The following is an 18,970-nucleotide window of genomic DNA, read 5'->3' on the forward strand; positions in this document are numbered from 1 at the left end:
AGGCAGTATCACTATGGAAGTAGGATTGCCCAACCTTCCTTCCGAGGAGTGGCTGGTGGGTTTGAACCGCCAGCCTTGTGGTTAGCAGTCAAGTGCCTTAGGCACTACGCCAGCAGATTTAAAATTAAATATTATAATTTTTCTAATGTATGTTTCTTTATTCCACAACTTTTGTTCAATACCTACTTGCTATTGGGGATACAAAGGTAGAAGAGACTCAACACTCATCTTAAACTCAGTTGTGTGGAGAGAATTGCAACACAGTATGCTTTGGAAATCAACAGCAGGCATCATCTAACTCAGCCTGAGGAGTCAGGTAGTATATTTGAATAAGTAGTATCTGTGCTAAATATAGCTTTGTTTTAAAACAAAAACCTTCAGTTGGCAGCCCAGCACCTAACCACTGCACCACCAGAGCTCTTTTCTTAGTAGATTCCCACCCACTGACATTGAGTTGATTCTAACTCATAGTGACCCCATTAGGTTTCAAAGGCTGTAAATCCTTATGAAACTATATTGCCTCATCTTTCTCCCATGGAGCGTCTGGTGGGTTTGAACTGCGACCTTCCGGTTTGCAGACAAATGTCTTACCTACTATGTCACCAGAGCTCCTTTCTTAGTAGATTAGCCTTTGTTAAAAACATATCATTAAGGGAAAGAATCTATCAAATCATCATCCTAGAGAAATTAGTTAATTCAAAAACAAACTTCCATTTTTTGTTTTAATTTTTAAGAAAAAAACAGCTTACCAGTTCCTTAGCCAAGTAATCTGCCAGAGTATTTAAAAGCTTATAATACACTTCAAACCATGGCAGGTAACTGTAAAATAAATAAATACATATATAATTTAGAATCAAGAAACAATCAGATAAATAAACAAACAGTAAATTTATATTATATCAAATAAGTTGATCATGGAGGGTAGAAAAGCTCTATACCCATGTTCTCTTTACTGTTTCAGTGAAATTTCACATGATATCTATTACTAGTTTTCATAAATGAGAATTTAATGGTATACTATAAAAGCTGTTCAGTATACTTCTCTCTCATGTCAAAAGTATTTAAAATCATGTAATCCTATTTTATGATAATCATCAAAAGCATTCATAAGATAAAAATAAATCATTGTAATAAGATATAAAATAAAATCCAGTGTTAAAAAGAGATAGTCATCTTTTAAAACAAAATTATTATTGAATTGAATATATAATACAATAGAACTATAAATATAATCAATTTTTCAGAAGTTGATTTTTAAATAGGAAGGTAAATTTCAAAACAAGCAGCAGAAACCCTATAACTAGAAATTGTATCTAATGACTTTAAGATGCCAAAACCAAGTACAATTTAAAATTCACATTTTATACATTTTGCTACATAAAAAGTAGTTAGACTAAATTACTAAATCCAAAAATATTTGTATAAAATAAAATCTGTATTTATTATTTTAAAATTAATGTATTAGTACATCTGAAATCAGCCCACATTTCTTAACTGAATATTACTGTATGATCCCACTTACATGAAGTATCTAGAATAGGAGAGGGTATAGAGATCAAAGCTCATTAGTGGTTACTAGGGGCAGGCAGGCAGGAAGGGAAAAGGAAGACACAACACTTAAGGGACACTGAGCTTTTGTTAAAGGTGATAGAAAAATTTTGGAATGGTTAAGGGTGATGGCTGAACAACATAATGAACATAGTTAATGTCACTTAACTGTAAATGTGAAGATTGTTGAAATGGCAAATGTTCTGTTACCTACATATTTATCACAATAAAAAAATTTATATATATATACTTTTCATATAGAATTATAAATTTTTAAAAAATTATATATATACTTTTCATATAATTATAAATTTTAAAAAATACATTTAAGTGTCATCAATTATTAACAAACTCATCTTTTCTCTTCAAGGTATTACTAAAATACTATACTTCCTAAGGGGAAATAGTAGATATTTTCATTTCACAATTGCATACAAGAGTACATACATATAATATGGATTTAACATTTTAAAACCAATGAATAAAGCCTAGAAAAGTAGCTCTGTACAAAGTTCATATACTCCTGACTTATCAGGCACTATAAATCATGTCCTTGGAATCAGGAACAAACTAAATTCTTAACAATAGAAGAACAGTTAGATAAACTACAGTACCTTTATTAAGCAGAATGTACAGAGTTCTTTAAAACAGTAATTACAAATATTAAATAATGGTAAGGATAATGTCTATAATATTAAGAAATATCTAGTCTGGCTAAAGACTTCTGGTTAAATCTAGCATGTTGAATATATGCATTTACCTCTCTGTGCTCTAGAAAAGCCACTAAAAGGACAGTAAAGGAATAAAACAGTATAAATTAATGAGGGGAAAAAATAATAGAGGGCAAAAGAGGTGAATGAATTATTAAAGATGGTTTAGTAAACTAAGACTGAAGCAAAACAGAAGGAACCACAGCCTAAATGCCAACATAAAGGGAAATGACCAGCAGCCAGTAGATCTGCCCCCACGGGATCCTGAAATACTGTCTTGGGAATCACCCCAAGGAGGAAACACCTCAAGGTCCCTTTTTCTTGGCATGAAACTCATCATTGCTCCTACAATGTTTGCAGTCCAGTCTTAGTTCCTTCCTCTTAAATGCAAATGAACAGCTCACCACCAGGTATTTGAGACAACAAAAGAAACTTCACATAAATACAGAAATACAAATAGCAGAAGAGAACTTCAAAAAGTTACCATTAATATCCTTAGGAGCAGAAACAAAAACATTACACAAAATAAAACCAAAAGATAAAGAAAGAAAAGAAAGAGCAGAAAGCTTCCAAGAAAGGAGGGAGGGAGGATAAAAGAAATTACTAGAGAACAAGAGAAAACTCTTAAAAATCCAAAATACAAAAGCTATAAAAATTGAAATTAATAGGAAAGTTAGAAGATAACTCAAGAAAATATCTCAGAAACTAGAATAAAGGGACAAAGAAACAGATAATGAGAGAAAAGATTAAAATATCAGAGCATCAATTTGGACTACCCTGAGCTGCTGTTTTTCTTCAAGTTGGCTCCGCCTCAGATCAACCCTATGTGCCTTCAAGTTGGCTCCGCCTCAGATCAACCCTATGTGCAACAGAACGAAACACTGCCTGGTCATGCACTGACTAATGTTGTTGCTGTTGTTATGTGCCATCGCGTTGGACTCGACTCATAGCGACCCCTCCTTGGGTTTCCAAGGCAGTATCACTAGAGAAGTAGAATGCCCAACCTTCCTTCCGAAGAGTGAGTTTGAACCTCCAGCCTTCTGGTAAGCAGTCAAATGCCTTAAGCACTACACTACCAGAACTCCTGCACTGATTAATAATAGTACCTCTAAAAAGAAGGAAAAGAGTTGAGAAAAGAAAGGAAATTTATTTTGAAAAACTACTGGAAAATTTCCCAAACTTTTAGATATTAGTCTCCAGATTCAAAAGGCTACTGAATAAACCAAAACAAAGAATAACACTTTGAAATCCCACCACACAGCATTAACGAGAAGTGCCTAAGAGTTTAGAGTCAAAACAGGTAACAGCCAAAGGAATCAAATTCAAAATGTCATTGAGCTTCTAAACAGCAATACCAGGAAGTTAGAAGATAATATATGCCTTCAAAATGCAGAGGTTAAACCTTAGCAACCTAGAATTCTATGTCCAGAAAATCTATGAATTCAAATGTGAAGGTAAAATTTAATGCCATTTTCAGTCATGGTCATTATTAAATTTATCTCCTATGTACAATTTTTTAAGGCACTCTAATGGCACAATTCGGCTGCTAACCAAAAGACTGGTGGTTCAAACCCACCAGCTGCTCCATGGGAGAAAGATGAGGCAGTCTGCTTCCATAAAGACTGCAACCTTGGAAACCCTATGAGGCTGTTCTACTCCATCCTACAGGGTCCCTATAAGTCAGAATTAACTTGACGGCAGTGAGTTCAGATTTTTTTATTTGGTACTATTTTTTAAGGAAGCTACCAAAGGAGGGCTTCAAAATGAGAAAGGGAAGAAAGAAGAAAAAACACAAAAGATGTAAGAGACGAGAAATCTAACACCGTGGAACAACAGGTGAATCCGGTAATAAGAGTTATGCAAAGGCCTAGAGAACAACCAGTCCTGACTGAAACAAAACTGAGGGCTTTGGAAAGGAGATACTAAGACAGGGTATTTACCACAAGCATGTTGACAACTATGTGTACGAGGCTGGAAAATTTGGGATAGGTATTTCATTTTGGATAGCTTTTGGGAAGTCTGAAAATCAGAAATTATTATTAGTAATCTCAAATTTGTATTCACACTTATTCAACTCTTGAAACCCTAGGGCTTAGGTGGTATTCTCGTTACTTTGTGCCACACTAAAATAAATACCACAGTTGAATGGTTTTAACAAATGAGTTTATTCTCTTACAGTTACGGAGGCTAGAAATCCAAGTTCAAAGCAGCAAGCTCTAGGTGTTGGGTGAAAGCCCCTTGACCTTGGGCTTTAGCTCTGCCTCTTGCTCCCAGCCCCACTGGAGCTAAAGGTGTCTCTTCACTCAGGCAGCTGCTGGCTACTGAGACTGACAAGCCCAAGGTCAACAAAGAAAATGGCACAGTCTCAATATTACTAAACAATCCAGCAGGCCATTAGTTCAAGTCCTGAGATAGTCATAAAATCAGTAGGAAATATGACAGGCTGCTAAATGAAGACTCAGCCACATGCAGGGCCAAGCATGCCAAAAAGATGCTGAGACTATTTCCAAAGTTTTGCCTTATATACTGCACCAGCAGATCCACCATGGAGTTGATTACCAATTTCCTCATGGGGAATAAGTGCATCTAGTTGCCCAGCCACTTAAAATCAGGCCCAGCCAAGTTGACACATAATGTTAACTACCACAGATGGTTATTGACAGTATTTTTCATTTACACAAAACAATAACCCTTAAAAACTACCAATACTATTTTTAAATTATCAACTCAACAGAATGCAAATTAGCACATCAAGTATTCTGTTTTCATTAATCCAAAAAATTTCCTGAATAGGAAATTATTTTCATGGAGAATTCCCTTCTAACAAGACACACTAGAGTTCCTTCATTAGGTACAATTTCTTTCATATATAGTCATCTCAAACTCATATTTCAACTTTTAATAGCCTAAAGAAATTACTATTTCAAGAAAATTGCAATGTGTCATGTAGTCAGATAAAATGAGATGATATATTCAAACATGCTTGTCTATTTCTATACTATTCTGAATCTTTAGGTAAAACAAAATGCATTGATTTTAGGTGGTTCCACGTCTAACTGTTAATCCTTATGATGTCATTTTCATCTTGTTTTACCTTAATTCTTTTCTGGTCCATTATACATAAATAGATAAATAAATAAATATTTATATTTATTTATTTATAATATCTATCTATCTATACACACATATATATGTATATGTGTGTGTGTGTATAATAAATACCTCATAATTATAAGTTATTAAAAAGTGAGAAATAACATATATTTGTTGGTGTTCCTAGTACAAATATCTTAACACTCCTTTAAATGTTCTGGTTCTATGATTTTTACATTTTCATTTTTGATTGCAAGGCTTCACCTTTCAATTTCCTTTTAAATTGTGAAGATGAACCAGAGCCTAATTTTCCATTAAAATGCTACTCACTGCTCAATTTATCTGTAAAAATATTTTTAAGTGCTTAAAAATTGAATTAATCATTAATTAATTAATTAATCCATGTTTAGGTTACTTTTTATACTTTAACAGTTACTTGTGCTAAGGAGATATGGTGGTGAAGGAGCTAAAGCTCTGATAACCAAAAGGTTCACAGTTTCAAGGCACCAGCCACTCTGTGGGAGAAAGATATGACAGTCTTCTTCCATAATGATTTACAGCTTTGGAAACCATATGGGGCAGTTCTACTCTGTCCTATAGGGTTGCTATGAGTCAGAATCGACTCAATGGCAATGGGTTATTTGTGCTAGGCATTTTGGTACTTGCACGATTATAACTATTGTTTAAATACCATGAATATTAATATTCACTGAATTTTATCTTGTCTATGTTTCTTCTTTATAAATGGACTTCTGGATTTTTTTCTCATTTCATCCTCCTAATTATCTAACACTATTATGTGTAGAGCTATGATGTGAGAACATCCTTTAATATGACTTCATTTATAAATTAAACTTAAACTATTTAAAAAACCACCACTTGTCTGTCAATTTGTCATACTGTGGTGGCTTCTGTGGTGCTGTGAGGCTAGAGACTATGCTATGAGGCTGGAGACTATTTCAAATACCAGTAGAGTCACCCATGTGGACAGTTTTCAGCAAAGATTCCATACTAAGACAGACTCGGAAGAAGGAAGAGGCCACCCACTTCTCAAAGAATTGACCAGTGAAAACCTTATAAATAGCAGTGAAACACTGTTTGATCTATTACTGGAAAACATTATGAATAGCCCTGAAACACTGTCTAATATAGGCTGGAAGTAGAGCCCCTCAGGTCAAAAGTCACTCAAAATACAACTGGGGAAAAGCTGCCTCCTCAAAGTAGTGTCGACCTTAACAATGTGGATGGAGGAAAGCTTTCAGAACCTCCATTTGCTGACGTGGCATGACTCAAAATGAGAAGAAACATCTGCAAACATCCATTAATAATTGGAACATGGAATGCACAAAGTATGAATCTAGGAAAACTGGAAGTTGTAAAAAATGAAATGGAACTCATAAAGATCGATATCCTAGGTGTTAGTGAGCTAAAATGGACTGGTTTCGGCCATTCTGAATCAGACAACCATATAATCTACTATGCTGGGAATGACAAATTGAAGAGCAATGGTGTGGTATTCATTGTCACAAAGAATATTTCAAGATCTATCCTGAAGTACAATGCTATCAGTGATAGGATAATATCCATAAACTACAAGGAAAACTACTTAATACTACTATTATTCAAATTTATGTATCAACTACCAAAGCCAAAGACAAGAAAATTTAAGATTTTTACCAACTTCTGCAGTCTAAAATTGACTGAACATGCAATCAAGATTAGTTGATTATTATGGTGACTGTTGTTATGTGTCATTGAGTCAACCCAACTCATAGCGGCCCCTCCTTGGGTTTCCGAGGCAGTATCACTATGGAAATAGATCGCCCCATCTTCCTTCTGAGGAGTGGCTGGTGCGTTTGAATCACCAGCCTTCTGGTTAGCAGTCAAGTGCCTTAGACACTACGCTACCAGAGCTCCCTGGTGACTGGAATGCAAAAATTGGAAACAAAGAAGAATCACCGATAGTTGGAAAATATGATCTGTGATAGAAATGACACTGGAGAGCATAACAGAATTTTGCCAAGTCCAACAACTTATTCATTGCAAAAACCTTTTTATCAACAACATAAATGGTGGCTGTACTCAAGGACTTCACTAGATGGAGTACAGAGGAATCAGATTGACTATATCTGTGGCAAGAGGAGATAGAGAAGTTCAATATCTTCAGCCAAAAAAAGGAAGGAGCTGACTGTGGAAAAGACCATCATCTACTCATATGCAAGTTTAACTTGAAGCTGAAGACAATTAAAAGTAGTCCACAAGATCCAAAATATGACCTTGATAATATCCCTCCTGAATTTAGAGACCATCTAAAGAATAGATTTGATGCATTGAACACCAATGACCAAAAAGCAGAGGAAATGTGGGATGATATCAAGAACATCATCCATGAAGAAAGCAAAAGGTCATTAAAAAGACAGGAAAGGAAGAAAAGACCAAAATGGATGTCAGAAGAGACTCTGAAACTTGCTTTTGGATGGAAAGTAGCTAAAGTAAATGGAAGAAATGACAAGATAAAATAGCTGAACAGAAGATTTCAAAGAGCAGCTCAAGAAGACAAGGTCAAAAATTATAATGAAATATGCAAAGTCCTGGAGTAAGAAAACAAAAAGGGAAGAACACACTCATTATTTCTTAAGCTGAAAGAACTAAAGAAAAAATTCAAGCCTTGAGGTGCAATATTTAAAGATTCTATGGGCAAAATATTGAATAATACAGGAAACATCAAAAGAAGATGGAAGGAATACACAGAGTCACTGTACCAAAAAGAATTGGTCAATGTTCATTCATTTCAGGAGGTGGCATATGATCAAGAACCAATGGTATTGAAGGAAAAAGTTGAAGCTGCACTGAAAGAACTGGCAAAGAATGAGGCTCCAGGAATTGATAGGATACCCACTGAAATGTTTCAAACAAATGGATGCCATGCTGGAGGCATTCACTCATCTATGTCAAGAAATATGGAAGACAGCTACCCGGCCTACTGGCTAGAAGAGACCCATACTTGTGCCCATTCCAAAGAAAGGTGATCCCACAGAATGTGAAAATTATCAAACAACATCATTAATATCACACGTAAGTAAAATCTTGCTGAAGATAATTCAAAAACGGTTGCAGCTGTATATGACAAAGAACTTCCAGAAATGCAAGCTGGATTCAAAAGAGGATGTGGAATGAGGAATATCACTGCTAATGTCAGATGGATCCTGGGTGTAAGCAAAGAATCCAGAATGATGTCTACTTGTGTTTAGTAAAAGCATCTGATTGTATGGATCATAACAAATTACAGCTAACACTGAGAAGAACTGGAATTCCAGAATTCTTAATTGTGTTCATGAGGAACCTGTACATAAACCAGGAGGCTGTCTTTTGAATAGAACAAGGGGACACTGCATGGTTTAATATCAAGAAGGGAGTGTGTCATGGTTGTAACCTTTCACCACACTTATTCAATCTGTATGCTGAGCAAATAACCCAAGAAGCTGGACCATATGATGAAGAACATGGCATCAGAAGTGGAGGAAGATTCATTAACAACCTGAGAAACACAGACAACACAACCTTCCTTGCCAAAAGTAAAGATGACTTGAAGCACTTACTGATGAAGATTAAAGACTACAGTCTGCTGTATGAATTACACTTCAACATAAAGAAAACAAAAATCTTCACAACTGGACCAATTAGCAGCATCACGATAAATGGAGAAAAGATTGAAGTTGTCAGAGATTTCATATTGCTTGGGTCCACAATCAACATCCATAGAAGCAACAGTCAAGAAATCAGACGACATATTACGCTGGGCCAATTTGCTGCAAAAGACCTCTTTCAGTGCTGAAGAGTAAAGATGTCTCTTTGAAGACTAAGATGCACCTCACTCAAGCCATGGTATTTTCAGTCTCCTCATACAGATGTGGGAGCGCTGGTGTCATAGTGCCTAAGGCACTTGAGTGCTAACCAGAAGGTTGGTGGTTCAAACCCACCAGCCACTCCTCAGAAAGAAGGTTGGGCAATCTACTTCCGTAGAGATACTACCTCAGAAACCCAAGGAGGGGTTGCTATGAGTTAGAGACAACTCGACAGCACATAATAACAACAACATATGGATGTAAAAGCTGGATAATGAATAAGGAAGAGCTGATGTTTTTGAGTTGAGGTGTTGGCAATGAATACCCAAAGTACCATGGACTGACAGAAGAACTAACAAATCTATCCTGGAGGAAGTACAGCCAGAGTGTTCCTTGGAAGTGAGAATGGCCACACTTCATCTCACTTACTTTGGTCATGTTTTCACAGGGACTGCTCCCTGGAGAAGGATATCATGGTTGGTAAAGTGGAGGGTCAACAAAAGAGGGGTCAACAAAAGAAGGGAAGGCCCTCAACAAGATGGATGAACACAGTGGCCACAAAGATGGGCCCACGTATATCAAGGATTGTGAGGCTGCCACGGACCAGGCATTGTTTTGCTCTGTTGTACACAGGGTCGCTATGAGTCAGAGCCAACTCAATGGCACCTAACAACAATGATTAAAAAAAAAAAAAAAAACTTATTACTAGGTTTATTGCTATGGGATATATTTCACAGGCAACTCAAAGGTCCCAAAATGCTTCATTACTTCTATTTGAGAAGTACATTTCACTAGTCAGTTCTATGTCCCTCTTACAGGTGGAATATAGAATCTGAGAACCACAGAAGCTCTGTGTAAAAACATTCGGAAGCACAGGGAATAAAACTTCTTAGGTTGGGCAATCTACTTCTGTAGTGATACCGCCTGGGAAATCCAAGGAGGGGTCACTATGAGTCAGATCTGACTTGAGGGCATGTAGCACCAACAACAACATGCACTAAATATATATATATATATATATATATGAGTTATGCTAGGTACTTTATATAGGAGCCCTGATGGCACAGTAGTTAAAGCCCTAAGCTGCCAACCAAAAGGTCAGCAGTTTGAATCCATCAGCTACTCCACAGGAGAAAGGCATGGCAGTCTGCTTCCATAAAGATTACAGACTCAGAAATCCTATGAGGCAGTTCTACTATACCATAGGGTCACTGTGACTCTGAACTGACTGCATAGCAATGGATGTTTTGTTTTATATTGCTTTGTTTTTAATGTGTTATCTCATTTAATTCTTATACAATACTATGATGTATATTGGAGCAAACTAAGGTAAAGTAAAATACCCATGGTTACAAAGGTATCAAATGGCAAGCCTGGGATTAGAACTCTAATCAACCTGATTCGGTAACATATGCTTAGGGATCTATCACTCAATGCAGACATGTCCTCTAAAACATCCAGACTTCAAATAAACATGTCTGATGAGCAGACATTTTGAGGCACCTAAATGAACTGTGATAAAAATTCACTCTTTTCTAAATTTAAATCAGCTACTTATAATTTCTAACCACTGAAGTTAAGTTTTGTATTCCAAAATGTGTTTTGTTTAACTAACGGTCAGACATTACTTTTCCGCTTCTTAAATTAAATTTTGTTCTGTAGGCACATTTTTCAATAAACAAAAAAAATAAAAACCAAACTCATTGCCTTTGAGTAGATTCCAACTCACAGTGACCCTACAGGGCAGAACAAAATTGCCCAATAGGATTTCCAAGGCTGCAATCTTTACTGAAGCAGACTGCCACATCTTTCTGCTATAGTATGACCTGTGGATTTGAATCATTAACTCTTCAGTCAGCCATCAAGTGCCTGTTACTACACCACCAGGGATCCTTTAAAGACCTATGTTATTTGATCTTTTATCTATCATATTGGCAGTTCTTTCTAATTTTGACTTCTGGAACTGCTTTTATATTTACCACTATGGATAAATTTTAAGGACATGACTAGATACCCAGACCTGAAACACAGGAAAATATCTTTCCCAAGGTAACATACTCTATCAATAATCTAAGTATGATATTTTCACTAAATCAGGAGACCCAGAACTATATTATCTATCATTTACCAAAACCAAAAAAACCAAACTCACTGACATCAAGTTGATTCCGATTCATAGTGACCACTACTGGTTTCCAAGGTGGTAAATACAAAAAGTAGATTGCCCATCTTCCTTCTGTGGAGTGGCTAGTGGGTTTGAACCACCAACCTTCTGGTTAGCAGTCAAATGGCTTAGGCACTATTAGTCAATATTTTTCTCTAAAAACAGTTTTTCTTCATAATATAGAAGGACAGACTCTTTCAAATGCCTTTAACTATAGCACCTAAGTGTACTATCATCATAAAGAAATGAGTTTAGTTACACACAATATTCTCCTTTGGGAACAGGTACTAGTTCTAGCTGATAATTGATTCTTTTTAAGACTATATATTGCTCACACTTTTTAATACAAACATTATTTATATTGAATTGGAAGGACTGTAATCTAGCAACAGTCCTAGAAATGCCAAGGAAGCAGGGACAATTTCTGTTGTACATAAGACAAGCCCTACACTGGGCTGAGACTGAAAGCTGGCTACTTACAAGCTGTATCTAGTCCATGGGCATATTGTGTTTGTTCAAAATGGCACTGCTGTTGTGTACTTCACTGAATATACCACAGGTGCCAACTTCTAATAATTCACTTAAAAATAAGGATTTCATGTTCATCTTAACAATTGAAAGAACTGGCTATACAAGTCACACATTTTTCCCTTCATAAGAAATGTCTAGAGTTGAACAGTAGATTCTCTTGGGATGTGGCATGTGCTATAGAAATTCAAAGTTCTATTGTCTAGCATCTGGCAGGTTTCCATCATTTTGAATCCCCTAGCTGAACTCTGTAGGTATTTCAATTCATAACCCTTGATATGGAGCAACTGTCCATTGGGAAGTTCTACTGATCACGGGTATTTATCAAATAAGAAAATGGTCTACTGCATACAAACTAGTGCCATAATTCAGATATTTTAACTAGATTCCATTGCACACCTTAAAAGTCAAAATATGTAACAAAAATAAAGGAGGTTTGGGTAAGATGGCAGAACAGGCAGACAAATTACACACACCCTCTACAACAAAGAAAGGAGAAACCCATTAACATAGATACAGATGTTAACCCTGGAGCCCTGAGCTTTGAAAGAAAGGATACAGGATACAGGAGAAGAACCTGCATGAAAACAACAAAAAAGGAGACATACAGAGCTGTGGACTGTCTGCGATTCTGATGGCATGGACAGTATGGATAATGTCAAATGGTGTTACAACCTAAGAATTAGTGAAAAAATTGACTCTGCTAGCCAGGGGCTACACAGAGTACTGCACTGGTGGCTGGTGAATAAAAGGGGAAACAGTGAAGAAGGAGACAAAGTGAGCTGTGGACCTTTCGTTGTACAGAAGGAACAGTCATTGTGAATGTTTACAAGCAGTTCAACCATTTTGGATACTTAAAATGACAGTGTTCTCTCAGATTCCAGGGACCTAAGAATAGGCTCCACTTGCTGGGGACGGCAAGGACATACTAGACACTGAGGACTGGAAAGGTGCGATATTCCCCTTTTTACTCTTATACCCCATACCCTCTTGGTAAACGAAGGTACGGCCATCCCTCCCACCCACCTTCTAAGCTAGCAGGAATTCCACCCTAGTCTGTGTGCTCTGATGGAGCCTGGGTGTCCTGCCCTACCCGATTGTTATGTTTGTTTTTGCCTGTTTTAAAATCATTTATTTATTTATTGTCCTTTATTATTATTATTATTCCTTCTTCATCACTTCCTAGGTTATAGTTTTCAGCTTTTTCTCTCTCCCTTTTCCCTGGTTCCCATTTTTTACTTTCAGTGGTTCTCCTCATTCATTGTTTTTCTTTTTGCACTTTTCCCACTTTTTTTTTTTTTCATTATTCTCCTACTCTACCTCTTTTCTCTTATTTCTCCCTCCCCAGATATTGAGGGGTATTTTCTTCCCCCTTTTTCTATTCTTTTTTTTTTTGTTGTTTTTTTTAAAGTATTTATTTAAATATTTTCCCTCATTTATTGTCTTTCCTCTATTTTTCTTTTTTCCTTTTTTTTTTTCCTATTTTTGGTGATTGTTCCTGTGTGTTTATGTGGTGTGAGTTTTTTTCCCCTCTTGCTTTTATTTTTCTCATGGTGTTTCAATTATTGTTTTTGTCTAGCTAAGTGGGAGACAGCAACTGTGCCCACACAATCCAACCACACTCATACTCCTGAAGCTCTACTTACTGGATAAAGGTCACCATCTTCTTTTAAAGAAACTGGCAGATGATACACAACCACTAATAAGAGCCTGACTCACTTTCAGTGCTCTTCACAAACAGTTAACAGACATCCATGCTGCCACTCTCATTCTCTATCACACCCACCAGGAGACAGTTGGTGAATGAATAAGTAATGCCTACTAAAGAATAGAAGAGCACAGTACCTTAACTTACTTACTCAGATACATCCAAAGAAAACAAAAATCTTGGGTGAATTACTTCAACATAAAATCACCAATTAAATATAAATACAACAAAGTTACAATGTCTTGGAGACAACAGACTATCACAGGCCACTCAAAGTACCAAGATAAAGCAGTAGAAACAAGGGAGCAGGATAAAGACCCAGAACACATCCCTGAGGAAGAAGCAGCATTGAAACTCCCTGATAAGGAATTCAGAAGAATTTACTTAGGTACCTTCAACGGATTGACAGACAGATAAAGGAAAACACTGATAAAATTAAGGAAAACACAGACAAAACTGTAGAACAATTTTAGAAGAAAATACAAGAAAAAAATGACAAAGAGAATGAAAAATTAGAAATGATACAAAATCTACAGATAGAAATCCAGAAGATGAATACTAAATTTTCAGAAATAGATTACACATTGAATGGGCAAAGGAGTACAATCCAATCAATGGAAGACAGAATTAATGAGACTGAAGACAAATACCTGAGTACTTCTTTCTTTGGAAAGGGATCAGTAAGAAAAAGATCAAAACAAAATGAAGAAAGCCTAGAACCCATGTGGAGTACCATCAAAAGGAATAACCTATGTGTAATCAGAATTCCTCGGAAGGAAGGTTGGGCAATCCTACTTCCGTAGTGATACTGCCTCGGAAACCCAAGGAGGGGTTGCTATGAGTCGGGGCCGACTCGACAGCACATAACAACAACAACAACAATCAGAATTCTGCAGAATAGGAAAAGAAAAATAAAACCACTGAGAAGACTGTTGAAGATTTGTTGGAAGAGAAATTCCCTGATATAATGAAAGATGAGAATATATGCATACAGGAAGTCCAACAACTGCCAAACAGGATAGAACCCAAAAGAAAATCACCAAGACATATCATCATCAAATTCCCCAAAACCAAAGACAAAGAAAATATCCTAAAAGCAGCACGGGAAAAATGAAAAGTTACCTACAACGGCAACCAATAAGAAAGACTAAGTGCTGATTTCTCAGAAGAAACCATGCAGATGACAAAGCAATGGGACGGTATATGTAAAACCTTGAAAGAGAAAAATTTCCAAACAAGAATTATACACCCGGCAAAACTGTACCTTAAATATGATGGTGAAATTAGAAAATTTCCAGATAAGCAAAGCTTAAGGAAATTTGTTAAAACTAGAACAACCTTGCAATAATACTATTGGGAGTTCTATGAACAGAGAACCAATAATAGCAAACAACAACTGAGCATTAATACACATGATGACATAACCAGAAACCAACTCAGTTATGGAAGTATCCAAAATAAAATAAGCTTACAAGATTCTAAACAGGGAACCAGAGACATCAACTGGCAAATGAGGACAACTACAAACCAAAAAGAGGGAAACACAGTGTAGTTACAGAACTTCTAAATGATGAGGAACTCAAGAGAATTGCAAGACACAATGGACTGTTCTAAACTCAGGGAGAAAATATAAATCACAGGGTAACCTCAAAGAAAAATGATAAAGCTTCACATCACAATAAAAAAGAAAACAAAACACAAATATTTAGCAAATATTACAACAATAGCAACGAAGGACATGATAACACGATTAATAAATAAAATGAGTTCAGCATAGATATTATATGGAACAAAGAAACTAGGAATACCATGAAAAAACACATAACAAAATGAGAACAACAAATTCATAGTTGTGGATAATTACACTCAATGTCAATGGATTAAATGAAACATTTAAGAGACAGAGAGTTGCAGAATTTATAAGAAAACTCACCAATACACTGTCTACAAGAGACACAGATTAGAGACAAAAACAAAAACACTAAAAATCAAAGATTGGAAAAAGATATATCAAGCAAATGGCAACCAAAAGAGAACAGAACTGGCAATATAAAATTCTGATGAAATTGACTTTAAGATAAAAACCACCATACAAGACTTGGAAGGGCATTATATACTGATTAAAGGATCTACTGAACAAGAAGATATAACCATAATAAATATCTATGTACCCAATGAAAGAGCTCCAAAATACATAAATCAGACTTTAGCAGAAGTGAGAAGACAAACAGATGACTCCAAAGTCATAGTAGGAGACTTGAATACACCACTTTCAATGAAAGATAGAACAACTGGACAGAAACTCAACAAAAGACACAGAAGAACTAAACAATACAATCCATCAACTTGACCTTATAAATATCTATAGATCCTTTAACCAAACAATAGCACAATATACATTCTTTTCCAATGTACATAGACCATTCTCCATGACAGACCATATGTTAGGCCATAAAGTAAGTCTTAATAAATTTAAAAATACTGAAATACTGCAAAGCCTTTTCTCAGATAATAATGCTATCAAATTAGAAATCAACAATAGAAAGATCAACAGAAAAGGAACAAAAGTATGGAAACTGAACAACACCCTCCTTAAAAATGACTGGGTAAATAGAAGAAATAAAAAATGAAGTTAAAAAATTGTTCGAATCAAATGAAAATGAAAACACAACATACCAAAAACTTTGGACACAGCAAAACCAGTGACAGCCCAAATCAACACCTTAACCCACCATCTCCAACAACTAGAAAAAAAGCAGCAAAAAAAGCCTACAGTCACCAAAAGAAAACAAAGAATAATGATTCCATCAGAAAGAAATGAAACAGAAAAATCAAAGACAACAGAAAAAAATCAACATGACTAAAAGTTGGTTTTTTAAAAAGATTAATAAAATTGACAAACCACTGGCAAATTTAACAAAGAAAAGAGGGAAAGAATACAAATAACATGAATAAGAAACAAACTGGGCAACAGAACCAACTGAAATGAAAATGATAGTATTGGGATACTATGAAGAACTATACTCCAACAAAATTGAAATTCTAGAAGAAATGGACAGATTCCTAGAAACACACTACTTATCTAAACTAACACAGACTAAGATGGAAAAGTTGAACAAATCCATAACAAAAAAAGAAATTGAACAGGTCATAAAAAAAAAAATTTACCAACAACACAAAAAGTCCTGGCCCTGACAGTTTCACCAGAAAATTCTACCAAACATTGAGAGAAGAACTGACACCAGTCCTACTCACACTACTCCAGAACACAGAAAATGATGGAATCTTCCCAGATTCATTTTATGAAGCAAGAATAACCTTGATACCAACACCAGGCAAGGACATCACTAAAAAGGAAAATTACAGACTAATATCCCTATGAATACAGATGCAAAAACCTTCAACAAAATCCTAGCCAAAAGACTCCAACAACATATCAAAAAATAATACATTATGACCAAGTGCAGTTCATATCAGGTATGCAAGGATGGTTCAACATTAGGAAAACAATTGTTATCCATTACATAAAAAAAAAAAAAAAAGGAAAAGAACCATATGATCATCTCAATCAGTGCAGAAAAGGCATTTGATAAAATCCAATACCAATTCCTGATTTACAAAGAAAAAAAAAAAAAACCTCTCACCAAAATAGGAATAGAAGGTACATTCCTCAACATAATAAAGGGCATATACTGAAAACCAACAGCCAACATTATTCTCAATGGAGAGAAACTGAAACCATTCCCCTTTGCAAACAGGAACCACACAAGGATGGCCTCTATCACCACTTCTATTCAAGCCTGGTAGAACCCCTGAGACTATGGCCCCTAGCTGCCCTTCAGGTCTGGAATTGAACCCACTCCTATGGTTTTCACCCAAACAAAAGACAGACATATGAGCTGAACATTAACATTAGGTAGATATACTCCTTGGAGAGATCAATCATGGGAGAATAAAAACGCTATATATAGACAGAGAGACAGCTTGGAGGGCAGGAATACATGAGAGGGAAAGACACAGGGAAGAAGTAACTATGGGGAAGAAGTGGAAAGAAAGCTGTTCCATTGTGGGAAATTGCAGTCAATGTCAGGAGACAAAGTTATGTCAACTGCTGCATGGAAAATTAATTTGCTCTGTAAACTTTCACCCAAATCACAATACAAATTGGGAAAAAAATGTGTAAAAAAAAAATTCTTTCTTTTGTTTTAAAAAGATAATGAGTGCCATAATTCAAACATCTTACTAGATTCCACTTTGACTTTAAAATGTGTAACAAAAATAACATCTTTCTTTTATTTAAAGATAACTATGTCCAAAAATTTGATCTGGTCTAGAGATACATATATAAATATGACAAATAAATTGTTTATCTTCCTCAGGTAAACAATTTTATTATTTATGTTGTTATTTTTCTGGTTTCTTAGGTAATTTTCAAGCAATATATGTTCAAAGCAATTAGCTTTAATTAATGCACAAACTACAAACTTATTCATTACAAATAACATACTGCTTTCCTAAATTTTACAACCCAAAGACAGTCAAAATCTGTTTTCTTAAAATCAAACAAAAAATAATCTTAGGAAATTTTTTAAAAACTCATTCAATGTCTTATAATAATTAAGATAATTTATTGAAATTTTCTAGAAAACTGAAAATGTAATTTCTTTATCACAGAGTAGCTATGGCACTCATAATCTTATAAACATATATAACTGTAAAATAAATACATTAGGACCAACTAATTTAAAACGAAAGGTTGCTGTTGTTGTTGTTGTTATGTGCCGTCGAGTCGGCCTCGACTCATAGCGACCCCGCCTTGGGTTTCTGAGGCAGTATCACTACGGAAGTAGGATTGCCCAACCTTCCTTCCGAGGAGTGGCTGGTGGGTTTTAACCATCAGCCTTCTGGTTAGCAGGCAAGTGACTTAGCCACTATGCTACCAGAGCTCCCAATAACTGTAAGGTTATGTCCTTAATTTTCCTAAGGACATAAAGTAAAAGACAGATACATATATAGAGTCATGAGTCCATTCTGTAGCAGTAGGAAGACTTCCCCAGACTTATGCTTCCACTACAGAGCTGATAAAACTTTTACATTCACAGGTCAAAGGTTAAATAAAGGAAAGGAAATGTTTTTTATCAACTAGTCAGGTAACCACTAACACTCTCAAGCGATCAGCAGGAACCTAACTTCTAGTAATCAAATAAAACTAAGGAAACTGCCTTTCCGTAGAAAAACGTCTAATGTCTACAGGCTGTTTTTCTGTCTGGAAAATTGACACAAAATGTGTAAAATTGAAACATTCTGCTTCTAAGGGATTTTCCCAAAGGAAGAGTGTGAAAGCTTCAAGTTTGGTATGAGTTATAAGGGGGGG

General features: G+C 35.6%; 1 protein-coding gene across 1 annotated transcript in view; it reads right to left on the bottom strand.

Annotated features, from left to right (window-relative positions):
- Positions 1–18,970, bottom strand: part of DENND1B (DENN domain containing 1B) — a 464,228-nt gene that overhangs the window by 192,806 nt on the left and 252,452 nt on the right. The window contains exon 6 of the mRNA XM_007941084.2: positions 750–819. Coding sequence (XP_007939275.1) covers positions 750–819 — 70 coding nt within the window. The remainder of the gene's footprint in view (positions 1–749; positions 820–18,970) is intronic.

Source organism: Orycteropus afer, unplaced genomic scaffold (assembly GCF_000298275.1).
Source record: "Orycteropus afer afer isolate SDZICR_OR568_19922 unplaced genomic scaffold, OryAfe1.0 scaffold00075, whole genome shotgun sequence".
NCBI lineage: Eukaryota > Metazoa > Chordata > Mammalia > Tubulidentata > Orycteropodidae > Orycteropus > Orycteropus afer.